Below are 15,937 nucleotides of genomic sequence, written 5' to 3'. Positions count from 1 at the left end.
GGATATAAAAGTGGTCAGAGGGTCTAGTAAGGAGGAGGAACTGAGGGAAATCTTTATTAGTCGGGAAATTGTGTTGGGGAAATTGATGGGATTGAAGGCCGATAAATCCCCAGGGCCTGATGGACTGCATCCCAGAGTACTTAAGGAGGTGGCCTTGGAAATAGCGGATGCATTGACAGTCATTTTCCAACATTCCATTGACTCTGGATCAGTTCCTATGGAGTGGAGGGTAGCCAATGTAACCCCACTTTTTAAAAAAAGGAGGGAGAGAGAAAGCAGGGAATTATAGACCGGTCAGCCTGACCTCAGTAGTGGGTAAAATGATGGAATCAATTATTAAGGATGTCATAGCAGCGCATTTGGAAAATGGTGACATGATAGGTCCAAGTCAGCATGGATTTGTGAAAGGGAGATCATGCTTGACAAATCTTCTGGAATTTTTTGAGGATGTTTCCAATAAAGTGGACAAAGGAGTACCAGTTGATGTGGTATATTTGGACTTTCAGAAGGCTTTCGACAAGGTCCCACACAGGAGATTAATGTGCAAAGTTAAAGCACATGGGATTGGGGGTAGTGTGCTGACGTGGATTGAGAACTGGTCGTCAGACAGGAAGCAAAGAGTAGGAGTAAATGGGTACTTTTCGGAATGGCAGGCAGTGACTAGTGGGGTACCGCAGGGTTCTGTGCTGGGGCCCCAGTTGTTTACATTGTACATTAATGATTTAGACGAGGGGATTAAATGCAGTATCTCCAAATTTGCGGATGACACTAAGTTGGGTGGCAGTGTGAGCTGCGAGGAGGATGCTATGAGGCTGCAGAGTGACTTGGATAGGTTAGGTGAGTGGGCAAATGCGTGGCAGATGAAGTATAATGTGGATAAATGTGAGGTTATCCACTTTGGTGGTAAAAACAGAGACAGACTATTATCTGAATGGTGACAGATTAGGAAAAGGGAAGGTGCAACGAGACCTGGGTGTCATGGTACATCAGTCATTGAAGGTTGGCATGCAGGTACAGCAGGCGGTTAAGAAAGCAAATGGCATGTTGGCCTTCATAGCGAGGGGATTTGAGTACAGGGGCAGGGAGGTGTTGCTACAGTTGTACAGGGCCTTGGTGAGGCCACACCTGGAGTATTGTGTACAGTTTTGGTCTCCTAACTTGAGGAAGGACATTCTTGCTATTGAGGGAGTGCAGCGAAGATTCACCAGACTGATTCCCGGGATGGTGGGACTGACCTATCAAGAAAGACTGGATCAACTGGGCTTGTATTCACTGGAGTTCAGAAGAGTGAGAGGGGACCTCATAGAAACGTTTAAAATTCTGACGGGTTTGGACAGGTTGGATGCAGGAAGAATGTTCCCAATGTTGGGGAAGTCCAGAACCAGAGGTCACAGTCTAAGGATAAGGGGTAAGCCATTTAGGACCGAGATAAGGAGAAACTTCTTCACCCAGAGAGTGGTGAACCTGTGGAATTCTCTACCACAGAAAGTAGTTGAGGCCAATTCACTAAATATATTCAAAAGGGAGTTAGATGAAGTCCTTACTACTCGGGGGATCAAGGGGTATGGCGTGAAAGCAGGAAGGGGGTACTGAAGTTGCATGTTCAGCCATGAACTCATTGAATGGCGGTGCAGGCTAGAAGGGCTGAATGGCCTGCTCCTGCACCTATTTTCTATGTTTCTATGTTTCTATGAGTCAGTTGATCTAAGCCAGAACAGCAATCGGTAAAGTTGTAATAGGTTTCACACTCCCTGGGTTGGGGAAATCAAAAAGGGCCAGAATTTCTGCTTTTGATTGCTACCTAGTGACCACGCCCGCCGGCCCCCCCGATGGAAAGTGTACGTATGTACAGGTTAACTTCATACTCCCACAACACGCAAAATTAAGTTAGATTTTTGTGAATGCAACATGCAAAGCAGCCTCCTATTTTGCATGGAAAAATTCCAAACAATTGAAGGGACTATGGAAACCAATATGCAGTGAGGTTTAGAATACACAACCCAGTTTTATACTGGTCTAAATTCTAGGAAGAAGTTACGATTTAAGTAATACGAGCTTCATATTAAGAGATTAAGGTTAGAATAATCAAATCAATTTTATATCCTGATCACAAACACTGGTATAATGTTCACACTGCACATGGGATTAAAATGGATGCTCACAACTAGCCAGATTGGGATCTCAGATCACTATGAATTGCTCGTAACTGGAGATTATTCATCTTGGACCAAACTTTGTCACCCAACCCAATAATTCATATATGAGGATCGGGTGGGAAAGTGGAGTTGAGGGCGAAGATAAGCCATGATCTTATTGAATGGTGGAGCAGACTCGAGGGGCCAAATGGCTTGCTCCTAATTAAGTTATGTTCCTTCTTTGGTTTGGCATCCATTTCTGTCCAATTACACCTCTGAAGTACCCTTTAATATTTTTCTACATTAAAGGCCTAATATTAATGTAAGTTACTGTTTTCTTCCCATTGCTCTCCTGCACAGACATAACCTGCCATCAGAAAGGTCAGGGACCAGGGACAAGTGGCACATGATTTCTGAGCAACTACGCTTTCTAACATCACTATTAATGCTCCTGCAGCATAAACAAGATGAATTGGGGATAGTACCATATATCGGCTATTACCGTCCTGATTTCAAGGATGGTTATTGTCGTACAAATGTTTGGCACTGTAAACACAAGCTCTACATGTGTTCCGCAATAATGTTTGCATTTTAACTAAATTGCTCAAATATGAGTTTTAGCAACAAATTTTCATCAAGATCATCTCATGGATTGAAGTCTAAAGCCAAAATATATTGGCTCTACATTGAAACATTAACTTATCCTCTATGCATCAGTCTGAAGTAGTTATTGACACATTTATCCATACTTATAATCTTCTTTAGCCATTATACATGTGAAAAGTAATATGAAACACCATATACAATAACACAAGTCTTCAAAATAATTATCTTGATCACTTAAAAGCTGAACAAGATATAGGGCTAGAATTTCCACGGTATCTCCGCCCGGTTTCTCAACAGTATTGGTCGGTTTGGGCAGGAAACCAGCAGAAATTTCCACAAAGAGTTCTGCCGACGGTTTCGAAATACCGTTGGGGAGCGGACCGCCGACAAAAACGCTACCACCCAAGTTTGTGCTCAGCGGGACCCATAGGCAAGATTGAAAAAAACGCCCACAAAAAGCAGCCGGAGCTGGGCTACAGGTAAGTAGCCCTACAAAAAAAGATAAGTTAAAGGGTTTTTAATAATTATTTATAAATTCTTTTACAGCAATTAAGTTGAAAAGGATCTGGAGAATGTTTTTATTTTTTTATTTTATGTTTTTTGGAAAAAATAGTGTGTGGGGTTTTTTCCCCCTCCCATGCCCAACCCGCAGCCTCGGTCTAAATTTTAGTAATTACCGCCCATTTTGATTAAGAGCCGCCCAATTGGCCCAGGATCGCGTTTTCCACCAAGGTCCATTTTTCCCACCGGGCGGAATTGTTTCCTTTTTTGTGGAATTTTTTTGCCCACGGTAATTTTAAAATCTTAACAGTATTTTGGACGGCAATTCGGCGCTGGCGGATTTTGGGGAAATTCTAGCCCATGGTATTTAAACCATTGTAAAAACAATGCATGTTCCTGGATAAAAATGCATTTTACGTTGTACATTTAGGAGCAAAGTTACAATCAGCAAACCACAGATCGTACAGGTTACATTTTGCAGCTAATATACATTCCTGCTGCCCAGCATATAAATGAAACTATAGGTCAGGATTGCTCACATTACAAACTCTGGGTCTACCTCATCAATTTCAGAGAGGACATATTGAGGCCCAGGAACAAGTTACTTCCTCACTCTGGAGAATGGGTTAGTGAAAAAAATAAGTCAAGGGATGAAAATAAATTTAAGTAAAGATGAATGGCATTGAGCACTGGAGCAGAGAGGGAAAGAACTGTTCTACTCAGTTCCCGATTGGAGACGCAAGAGGACAGTGCCGCCCAGCCTGGAAAGGAGAAGATTGCACGGGAACTCAGACTTTATATTAGCCAGCCAAAGGGGGAAATGTTGGCCGGGGGAACTGCAGCTTGCCTGTCCAGCCTCACAGAAGCAATGACTAAAGAGCTCAGATAACTTGCACTGATAATAAAATTTACAATTTTAAAAAGTGTGCATGTCATCTACACATGTCAGTGTACGACTAACTGGAAAATGTGATCATTTGATTGAAAATTTAGCAACTATAGCTAATTGTTATACATTGGCATAGAAATGTGTTTTTTTGTACCAATACATCTCCTTGCATGTTTCCATGGATTAATGATAGTCAGTGAATGAAAGAGCAAGGAAAATACATTGTGCTCCAAAACAGGAGGACACTCGTCACACTCCTATAATTTTCCATGGAATAAAGTGCCAACGTGAGCATTTGCCAGGGCAAAAGTACCAAACTAATCACAATACCAGCAACAGTCACTGAAAACAAGATGCATTAGCTTTTTAAAAAATTAAACAAGATGCTTTTGGGATCTTACAAAAATGGGAGAACCTTGCAACATGTGGTGCTTCTGTTTGCAATCTATCCTCAATGATAAAGTTTTATCTCAATCATTTGTTAGCGTTCACTAGCTTCCCAAAGTTCTTAAGGTATTATAAAAAGCTCTCAGACTATAAAATATATGCTGACAGGATCACTGCAAGAGCTATGCAGGTACAATTACCTGAATCATTTACGCTCCTTAAGCAGGAGAGGGCAGCATTCAGCCTGCAGCATTCCTCAGGGTTGGCTCCATACCTCTTCATGGCTTCATAGACCTTAGTATCCGACATGTTCAGCAAGATATCTAGTGTTAGATCACCTGGGACCTCCTGAAGCAGAACACAAATGCAAATATTAAAACTGAAATCATGACATTTCAACTTACATTACAATAGCATTTACTCCTAATGGGACCCAGTTGCATTTATTCTGAAACCCCAATGTTAAACTGCTCAGCATTGTAAGATTTATTTTTAAACAAAACCATAAAAAGCAACACTTGTAAGTTACTCAGACTGTTTTACCCACACAGGAAATAGCCAAGACAAAGTGTGATCAATAAAGTGGTAGACAGCTTTGAAACCATCTATCGCACTATTTCATACATGTACCGAGGTCCCAAAACTTATTTGAATCACGGAATTTGTTAGTTATATTGCAGGAAGTAGAATCCCATGTCAAATTGCAACGCGATACCAGTCATTTCAATTCCAGTAACATGTTGTTAAACACCAGATGAAGGGAACAATTAACGGTGACAGCAGCTTAGAGAAAAATAAACTGTTGAGCGACCTCAGCCCACGTGACCCACCAGCCCACAGGCATTGCCCACTGTTTTTATAAAGGCTTTCATTTGGGCAAGCAATTGGGAGCTATACTGAAGCAGATGGTGTATACACCTTTATATATATATACACATGAGCCTTTGTGCAGCGGATTACTTCAAAATAAGTACTGTTGAGTCCAACTCCACAGCATGTTGTGCCAAACTTTTCAATGTCAATCCAAAGATTTTTAAAATAAATTCTGCAGGTTCTCCTGATTTCTCAGGAGTTGTATGAACTGCCATGTGCTTAATTGAGTCATTGATCCTAGGATAGATAGGAGTGAAAGAAATAACTCAGGAGAGTCTGGTTTCCCACTCCTGACTGTGTTTCTCCCCCCCCCCCACCCCGCTCTCGAGTTGCGGTGTGTGCGTGAGAGAGAAAGAAAAAGAGAGAAAGAAAAAGAGAGAGGAAAAAAAAGAGAGCGAGCGAGAAAAAGAGAGCGAGAGGAGACACACACTTGGCAACCAGTAACCAGTGGGATGCCACAGGGATCAGTGCTGGGACCACAACTATTTACAATCTATATTAGTGACTTGGAAGAAGGGACTAAGTGTAACGTAGCCAAGTTTGCTGAAGATACAAAGATGGGAGGAAAAGCAGTGTGTGGGGACACAAAAAATCTGCAAAAGAACATAGACAGGCGAAGTGAGTGGGCAAAAATTTGGCAGATGGAGTATAATGTTGGAAAATGTGAGGTCATGCACTATGGCAGAAAAAAAAATCAAAGAGCAAGTTATTATTTAAATGGAGAAAGATTGCAAAGTGCTGCAGTACAGCGGGACCTGGGGTACTTGTGCATGAAACACAGAAGGATAGTATGCAGGTACAGCAAGTGATCAGGAAGGCCAATGGAATCTTGGCCTTTATTGCAAGGGGGATGGAGTATAAAAGCAGGGAAGTCTTGCTACAGTTGTACAGGGTATTGGTGAGGCCACACCTGGAATAATGTGTGCAGTTTTGGTTTCCATATTTACGAAAGGATATACTTGCTTTGGAGGCAGTTGAGAGAAGGTTCACTAGGTTGATTCCGGAGATGAGGGAGTTGACTTATGAGGCAAGGTTTAGTAGGTTGGGCCTCTACTCATTGGAATTCAGAAGAATGAGAGGTGATCTTATCGAAACGTAGAAGATTATGAGGGGGCTTGACAAGGTGGTTGCAGAGGGGATGTTTCCACTGATGGGGGTGACTAGAACTAGAGGGCATAATCTTAGACTAAGGGGCCGCCCATTTAAAACTGTGATGAGGAGAAATTTATTTTCTAAGGATTGTGGATCTGTGGAATTTGCTGCCTCAGAGAGCTATGGAAGCTGGGTCATTGAATAAAGTTAAGACAGAAATAGACAGTTTCTTAAAAGATAAGGGAATAAGTGGTTATGGAGAGCAGGCAGGGAAGTGCACCCGAGTCTATGGTCGTGTTGAATGGCGGAGCAGGCTCGAGGGGCCTTATGGCCTACTCCTGCTCCTATTTCTTATGTTCTTATAGAAGCCACACCTACTTTTGTTGAAGCAAAATCCTGAAGCTCTTGGGAGCAAAATAATATTTTATATTTTTATATAATAACTTTTGGTAGAGTTCTCAAGAATGCATTTTTACATTTTACGTATAGGTGTTGATTGATACGCATTTTACAAAGCTTTTTCATATTTTTATATAATTTTATGACTGCCTGTGTCAGAGCTCACTTATGCAACATGTCATCTCCATGTCATGCATTTTGAGCATAAAGTATAGGACTAGTACTAAGCATTTAATAGAAAGGGATTAACAGATACAGATATAGACTTATCAAATGGCTTTCCGAACCACTCCGATTACTTTAAATTGTATGCATTTGTGTAACCAACAATAAATTTCCAAAGCTAAAGGTATTATTGTTTGCCTTTCCTTTATTTTACCCAATTAGGTGTATATCAACAGCGATTGTATACAATACAGGGCAATATGAAGGTATGTTGTTGAAAATTTGACTTCTTTAAGACCATTTAAAAAAATCTTCTCTTTTCCTATTGCATAGAATATAATAACTCATATTTATTTAGTGTCTTTAATGTTGTAAAACATCTAAAGGTGCTTCACAGAAGCATTAACAAAATTTGACACCGAGCCACATAAGGAGATACGAGAAAGACTTGCATTTATATAGCGCCTTTCATTACCACTGTACGTCCCAAAGGGCTTTATAGCCAATGACGTAGTTTTTGAAGTGTAGTCACTGTTGTAATGTAGGAAATGTGGCAGCCAATTTGCGCTCAGCAAGCTCCCACAAACAGCAATGCGATACTGATCGGATAAACTGTTTTAGATGTTGATTGAGGGATAAATATTGGTCAGGATACCAGGGATAACTCCCCTGCTCCTCTTCGAAATAGTGCTATAGAATCTTTTACGTCCACCTTAGCGCGCAGACAGGGCTTCAGTTCAACAACTCATCTGAAAGACAGCACCTCTGATAGTGCAGCACTCCCTCCATACTGCACTGCAGTGTCAGCCTAGATTTTTGTGCTCTAATCCATGGAGTGGGACTTGAACCCACAACCTTGTGACTCAGAGGCGAGAGTGCTACCAACTGAGCCACAACTGATCTTATTAAGGCAGATGACCCAAAGCTTGGTAAAAGTGGTAGATTTTAAGAAACGTCTTAAAGGAACAAAGAAAGGTAGAGAGGCGGAAAGATTTAGGATGAGAGCTCCAGTGCACAGAAACATGCCATTTGGCCCAAAGAGTCCGTGCTGACATCATGCAGCTAAAAAGATGAGCGATCGGATTACCAGTAAAGTTGAGGGCTGATAAGTTTTCATTTCATTTATCCAAGATTCAACATTATGTTCTGCTTTTTTGCCTGATAATCATGTGGATTATCACGGTACGATCAAATTAGTCACATTATATTAGTTAACCCTGCAGTGCGGATATGGTGAATCAACTGCATGGGGCACACTGACAGTACTATCCACCACCCACAATGGCCCCAAGTTTCCACATGATTTGCTCCTGATTTTTAGGAGCAACTGGTGTAGAACGGAGTATCTTAGAAATCGGAATTCTCGTCATTTAGTTTGCTCCAGTTCTAGTCAGTTAGAACAGTTTCACTTTGGAACAGAATTTATTTTTCAAAAGGGGGCGTGTCCGGCCACTTACGTCTGTTTTCAAAGTTTCGTCAGTGAAAACTTACTCCATTTTAAGTTAGTTTGGAGTAAGTGAAGATTTTTGTACGCTCGAAAAAACCTTGTCTACACTTTAGAAAATCAGGCATAGGTTACAAATCAGGCGTAGGGAATGGTGGGTGGGTGGGGGGGGTGTTTAAAGGGAAGTTTACAAACATTAAACATTTCAGTTTTACAAATAAAGAGCCATCATCAATAATAAATGATAAATACATCAATAAATCAACCAATAAATCTATCAAAAAAAAATTAATAAGAAATAATATATATTTTTTTAATCAATAAATAAAACATTTTCTGCTTACCGACTGCAGCACCGGGAGCCCTCCAACAGCATGCTGGGATGCCCCCCTCAGTGTGTCTCTGTCAGTGTCTCTATCTCTCTGTGTGTCTCTCATTCTCTGTCTGTCAGTGTCTGTGTTTCTGACAGGGAGGGGAGTAGGGGGAGGGATGGGGGAGAAGAGGGAGGGATGGGGGAGAAGAGGGAGGGATGGGGGAGGGGGCGGGGAAGGAGATTGGGGGGAGGGGGGGAAAGGAGATTGGGGGGAGGGGGGGAAAGGAGATTGGGGGGAGGGGGAGGAAGGAGATTGGGGAGGGGGAGGGGGGGGGAGAAGCAGAAGGGGGAGGGAGGCTGAATGGGCCGTGCCCGAGACGCCAGATTTACAGGTAGGTGGCGTTGGGTCGGGTCGGGGGGGGTGGTGGGAGGGAGGTCGGTTCGTTTCGGGTCGGGGGAAGGGAGGGAGAGGGAGGTCAGGTCGGGGGGAGGGAGGTCAGGTTGGATCCAGTCCGGGGGTGGGGGGGGGAAGCGGGTGTCAGGTCTGGTCCGGAGGGTCCGGGGGCGGGGGTGTCGGGTCCGGTCTGGAGGCGGGAAGCGGGAGTCGAGTCGGGTCGGGAGGAAGCAGTAGCTGGCCGTGGGAGGAGCCTTATTCACGCAGCCCCAGTGACGCCATTCGGCCAGGGCTAGGGGCTGCGTGCTTCCGGCCCCTCCCACACAGTTTCAGGCGCCTGGAGCTACTGCACTTGCGCGCCCACTGTAGCGCGCATGTGCAGAGGTCCCGGCACTGTTTTCAGCGCAGGGACCTGGCTCCGCCCCCCTACAGCTCCTGCTGCGCTGCGCCGAGGGCCAGAGGACCTGCAGGGAGGTGGAGAATCTGGAGGGTTTTTTTAGGCGCACTTTGTGGCATGAAAAACGGGCGTCCAGGTCGGGACTGCGCCGTTCTAGGCTCGGCTCGAAACTTGGGCCCAATGAACCTAAAAATCTACATTGGAATAACATTCATTGTGTTCTCATGACCATCGGAAATTACTTCAGCTTCATTCAAGTTTTTGTCATCCGATCACCCCTCAGACAAGAGAGATTACAGACCCGTCATCGCTCTCAGTTTTTCATTAATATCTCCACTGCACGTCAACAGTGACATTTCATTTTTGACACACAAGTTGAATATTCTTAGTACTGCTCGTTATTTCTGCTTTTGTTAAAACTAAAAGATAAGAAGCAAAGAACGATGCTGACAGTTACAAGTTTGAAACCTTCACGGTTTGATTAAGTTTGCAACATTGTGTGTGCCGTGACGAGCATTCATCCTTCAATCAACATCACCAAAACAGATCATCCCATCATTTATTTCATTGCAGTTTGTGGGACCTTGATGTGCACAAATTAGCTGCCACGTTTCCTACATTACATCAGTGACGACAATTCATTGGCTGTGAAACGCTTTAGGACATCTTGCGGTCGTGAAAGGCTCGATATGAAAGCAAGTTCTTTTTTTCTTTCTAAATTAAAGCCAAAGGCTGGCATTTTAACCTTCCTTATATCCTGCGAGAATGGTGCATGGAGGGGTTAAAACTACTGGCCTGAGGTCACTCCGTTCCCGCCCAGCACCATCTTATCTGCTACAGGCAGGCGAGGGCCTACTTAACATTCAAAAGGAAAACAGTTAACAACCAATTAAAAGAGAGTTTAGTGAATCGCAAAATTGTTTGGGACTGAGGCACATTGTTGGGGCAGTCGGAGCTTTACTCTCCATCTGGTTATGTTCCATGTGACCTGGGAATGTCTGATGCCGACACGGAGTATCTGATATGCAAAAGTTCCATTCTCCAGCATGAACAACCTCATCTTGCTTTGTACAAAGAAGAAAAACCGACACTTAAACAACGAGGGAAAGAAACTAACAAAGGGTGGACATTGATGGTAGTTACATGTTTTATCATAAAAAGGTAGAAATTTATAGATCACATGAGCATTCACTCTGAGCCCTGCTGTGTGTATCGTTCTAGATACCTGAACTATTCTTGGTATGACCTTTTGTGTTCATCTCATTGTGCTATGTGTGTGTTTCCATTTGCTGACTTGAGGAAATTTATCTTCAAATCTGCTCAGAATCCATGCCATCTTTACATTACGGTGAACATCAAAGGTAAAATGGTCTTAGCCTACCACACGTGGGTGGCCATACACATTTCATGTAGGGGGGAAAAGAAATCTAAGTATTTTATCAGCAGAAAAAAAACTTCACGACGTAATCTGCATAATCGCCTTTAACTGATATAAAGAGATGTGTATAAAAATAGTGAAACTGAAATTTTAAATCTTTCATTATTCAAACTGGGAATGAAAATACTGCTTCTGCCGCCCTCTATCACGGAAACTTTGCAATTTTACTTGGAGGAAAAACTAACCCAGCAATTTTAACAATTCTGGTTTCCTGCCCTATCTGACATCTGTCATAAAGGTCAGGACATCAAAACCTTTGAAACAGGAATGATGCAAAGGCCATCTGTGCATGCACATCGCTGTACCTTCATTCGGTTATTAGTCACAGCCTTCCAGGATATTGAACATACAGTATTTAAACATAAGAACATATGATAATAAGAATTAGGAACAGGAGTAGGCCATCTAGCCCCTCGAGCCTGCTTCGCCATTCAACAAGATCAGGCTGATCTGGCCGTGGATTCAGCTCCACTTACCCGCCCGCTCCCCATAACCCTTAATTCCCTTATTGGTTAAAAATCTATCTGTGACTTGAATACATTCAATGAGCTGGCCTCAACTGCTTCCTTGGGCAGAGAATTCCACAGATTCACAACCCTCTGGGAGAAAAAATTCCTTCTCAACTTGGTTTTAAATTGGCTCCCCCGTATTTTGAAGCTGTTCCCCCTAGTTCTAGTCTCCCCAACCAGTGGAAACAACTTCTCTGCCTCTATCTTGTCTATCCCTTTCATTATTTTAAATGTTTCTATAAGATCCCCCCTCATCCTTCTGAACTCCAACGAGTAAAGACCCAGTCTACTCAATCTATCATAATAAGGTAACTCCCTCATTTCCTGAATCAGCCGAGTGAATCGTCTCTGCACCCCCTCCAAAGCTAGTATACCCTTCCTTAAGTAAGGCGACCAAAACTGCACGCAGTACTCCAGGTGCGGCCTCACCAATACCCTATACAGTTGCAGAAGGACCTCCCTGCTTTTGTACTGCATCCCTCTCGCAAAGGCGGCCAACATTCCATTTGCCTTCCTGATTACCTGCTGCACCTGCAAACTAACTTTTTGGGTTTCATCCCCCAGGTCCCTCTGCACCGCAGCATGTTGTAATTTCTCCCCATTCAAATAGTATTCCCTTTATTTGTTTTTTTTTCCCCCAAGGTGGATGACCTCACACTTTCCGACATTGTATTCCATTGTATTTGCTAAAATGTATAAAGGCGGCACAACACTGACTTTTGAAAATCAACCTCAACATACAAGGAAGAATCGGAGGGTCCATAACCAGTAACAGTTCTTGGCTGCAACTGGCAGATGTTGGACACTTTTACACAGGTGTGCAGTGCTTGGCTTCCGAATGCATGTCCAACATCATAAGTTGTTGTTGTTGATTCAACCACTGTAGTCCTGAATGTCACGGCACCCATGAGTTACAGATGCATTCCATGACTCTTACCAGTCTCCTAAAACACAAAAACTGAGGCCATGAGGTGGTGCCAGTTAAGTCGTCACTACTACACTGATCCAAGGAATAATCTTGGGATAAAAGCAGCCCTGTGGTACCCCAATAGCAAGTTCCAAAAGGAGGGAAGGGAGCTAATGAAATCATAGAATCAGAATAGTACAGCACAGAAGGCGGCCATTTGGCCCATCAAGTCTGCACCGGCTCTTTTGAAGAGCAATCCAGTTAGTCCCACTCCCCCGCTCTTGCCCCATGTCCCTGCAATTTTTTTCTCATTCAAGTATTTATTCAACTCCCTTTTGAAGGCTACTATTGAATCTGTATCCACCACCCTATCAGACAGAGCATTCCAAATCATAGAATCATAGAAATTTACAGCATGAAGGAGGCCATTTTGGCCCATTGTGTCTGCGCCGGCCTACAAAGAGCTACCCAGCCTAATCCCACTTTCCAGCTCTTGGCCCGTAGCCCTGCAGGTTACGGCACTTCAAGTGCACATCCAAGTACTTATTAAATGTGGTGAGGGTTTCTGCCTCTACCACCCTTTCAGGCAGCGAGTTCCAGACCCCCACCACCCTCTGAGAAAAAAATTTCCCCTCAAATCCCCTCTAAACCTACCAATTACTTTAAATCTATGCCCCCTAGTTGTTGACCCCTTTGCTAAGGGAAATAGGTCCTTCCTATTCACTCTATTTAGGCCCCTCATAATTTTATACACCTCAAGTCTCCCCTCAGCCTCCTGTTCCAACAAAAACAAACCCAGCCTTTCCAATCTTTCCTCGTAGCTAAAATTCTCCAGTCCAGGCAACATCTCGTAAATCTCCTCTGTACCCTCTCTAGTCCAATCATATTTTCCCAAAATGTGACCAGAACTGCACGCAGTACTCTAGCTGTGGCCTAACTAGTGTTTTTTTTTAAAAAACAGTTCAAGCATAACCTCCCTGCTCTTGTATTCTATGCCTCAGCTAATAAAGGCAAGTATTCCGTATGCATTCTTAACCCCCTTATTTACCTGGCCTGCCTCCTTCAGCGATCTGTGGAATGCACTCCCAAGATCTCTTTGTTCCTCGACACTTCAGTGTCCTACCATTTAATGTGTATGCCCTTGCCTTGTTAGCCCTCCCCAAATGCATGACCTCTCACTTCTCCAGATTGAATTCAATTTGCCACTGTTCTGCCCACTTGACAAGTTCATTGATATCTTCCTGTAGTCTACAGCTTTCTTCTTCATTATCAACCACACAGCCGATTTTAGTATCATCTGCAAACTTCTTAATCATACCCTCTACATTCAAGTCTACATTGATATATACCACAAAAAGCAAGGGACCTAGTACTGAGCCCTGCGGAACCTCACCAGAACCCCAAATCCTAATCACTTGTTGCTTAAAAAAGTTTTTCAAAATCTGTGCCCTCTTGTTATCGACCCTTCAGGAGCTGGATACAGTTTCTCTTTATTTACTCTACCTTAATGTAGAAAAAAAAGCTGGTATAAAAATTGTATTCTTAAAAGAATGCATATGACAGACCAGTTATTAATATGGTACAGTACAGGATGTTTTGATAAAATCATCAAAAAAATATTTTGCTTCACTATAATACAAGACAAGAGGATGCAGCAATGAGAACTGCACAGTGACTGCATATACAAACCTCAGCCTATGAGCCATTCCTCCTAGAAAGTTCTGAAACTAACTTGGAAGTCAATTCTTGGAGATTTACAACTCTCGCAGTCAACACAGGAAGTGTCTCCAGCTTGGCTACTGCTCTCAAACTCTATTTATGTTCCTTGAAATTAAATTCACTTAATGGCCTCCAGGTCTTGATTTTATAAGCCCTGCAATTTGTTCGGTCAACATTACATTATTCGATTATACAACACATGTTTTCTGGACCTCGAAACACCAATTCAACAACAATTGCTTACAATGGAGAGCAAAATGATGTTTCACAGTTGTGACCTGGTTCTTTACTTTCCCCAGGTGAAATGCATTCAGCTAGTTTTAACCCGGCAGTTGCACGCAGATACTAGTATTGGCAATGGAAGTGTTGCACTGGTGCAGTCCCGAAGCTTGGTTAATGCAGGTGTTGCAGCAGAGTACAGAGAGCTTTCTAATGCTGTATCTGATTGGGGAATGCTCAATAGGAGCAAAATGTAAAAAAAAATGGATTCCTTCAGCTTCATATGCACAAAATTCACTTTGTAAAAGTTTACCATTTTTCAATGCTGAGATACACCATCTGCAGCTAAAATATGCAAATATAAATTGAAATATAATTCCATTAAACTTAGGTTCATTCAAAGGGCTAGATTTTCCACTTTTTTTTGCATGCTTAATGCCCACTTACCGCTGAAATGACGTATAATGCCCATATATCACCCATTTAGCCACAAAATGGAAACTGACAGACATTTTTCAGAAAAACTTATTGCCGAGCGTTACTTTCCCCATGTGTGCAATGCCAGGAAAAAAAGCCACCCACCCACTTTTTTGGAATCATCAGAATGGGTGAAATCAACGACCATAATATCACCCAGCGAATTAACGCAGAGATTCAATAATACCGCCCGCCCACTTTTTTTTGTCGTAAAGATCACATTTGCTGAAACTAACGGTCATGAGATCGCCCAGTGTCGCTTTCACCACCTCACACACATATAGCCCACAATATCGCTCGCCCAAAAAAACGCCCGGAAAAAGTGGAACTAATCACAGTGTTATGGACGCCATGTTCTACATGGCATTACGCATCCTTTAAAAGGCTGCTTTGTTTTTCAACCTCGGATGTATTCTGGAGGTCGCTGGAGTTGATGTGAACATCTGTACAAACATCTTGACCATACTGTGACCGATTGGAATTTAAAGGTGTCTGCGTCGGGACATTCACTGTTTGTGACCAATCGGTGGAAGACAGAGAGCTATTGCAATGGGGCCTGTCCTTTCTCACCCTCTCTTGATGACCAATTACATGCTGCAGACTTGAGATGGCCGAAGGTATGCTCCACAGCATTACGTGCCCAATGTAAGACATGCCAGATTGATGAGGACCAGACGTTACGTTCCCCGCAAGTACAGGGACAAGCAGTCTTACCTCAGCTTGCTCAACACCACCTGCCTTCGAAGACTGCGCTGCCACAAAGAGGTTAGCACTGAGGTATGCTAGCTCATAAGGGGAGATCTGCAGCTTGCCAGCACCATCAGTACTGCACCGTCCGTCGAGGTCAAAGTCACCGTGGCACTGTGGTTCTACACGCTGGATTCTTTTCAGGCCTCAGTTGGAGACGTTTGCGATCTGTCTCAGCATGCCATACATTGCTGCATTAGACAAGTCACCGAAGCCCTGTACGCACACAGGATCAGCTTCCCTATGACTCGGGAGGCACAGAGGGGGAGGGCTCTAGGATTCTCCAGAAGTGCAAACTTCCCTAAGGTGCAGGGAGCAATAGCCTA

At 43.2% G+C, this 15,937-nt stretch overlaps 1 protein-coding gene across 9 annotated transcripts in view; it reads right to left on the bottom strand.

Annotated features, from left to right (window-relative positions):
• The window catches only part of LOC139226329 (kinase suppressor of Ras 1-like), a 222,899-nt gene that overhangs the window by 58,166 nt on the left and 148,796 nt on the right, over window positions 1-15,937 (bottom strand). For all 9 annotated transcript variants that reach the window (XM_070857009.1, XM_070857004.1, XM_070857001.1 and 6 more), the window contains one exon: window positions 4,719-4,866. In XM_070857009.1, the coding sequence (XP_070713110.1) occupies window positions 4,719-4,866 (148 nt within the window). The remainder of the gene's footprint in view (window positions 1-4,718; window positions 4,867-15,937) is intronic.

Source organism: Pristiophorus japonicus, chromosome 16 (assembly GCF_044704955.1).
Source record: "Pristiophorus japonicus isolate sPriJap1 chromosome 16, sPriJap1.hap1, whole genome shotgun sequence".
Classification (NCBI taxonomy): Eukaryota; Metazoa; Chordata; class Chondrichthyes; family Pristiophoridae; genus Pristiophorus; species Pristiophorus japonicus.
This window is presented reverse-complemented; position numbering and strand designations above follow the sequence as displayed.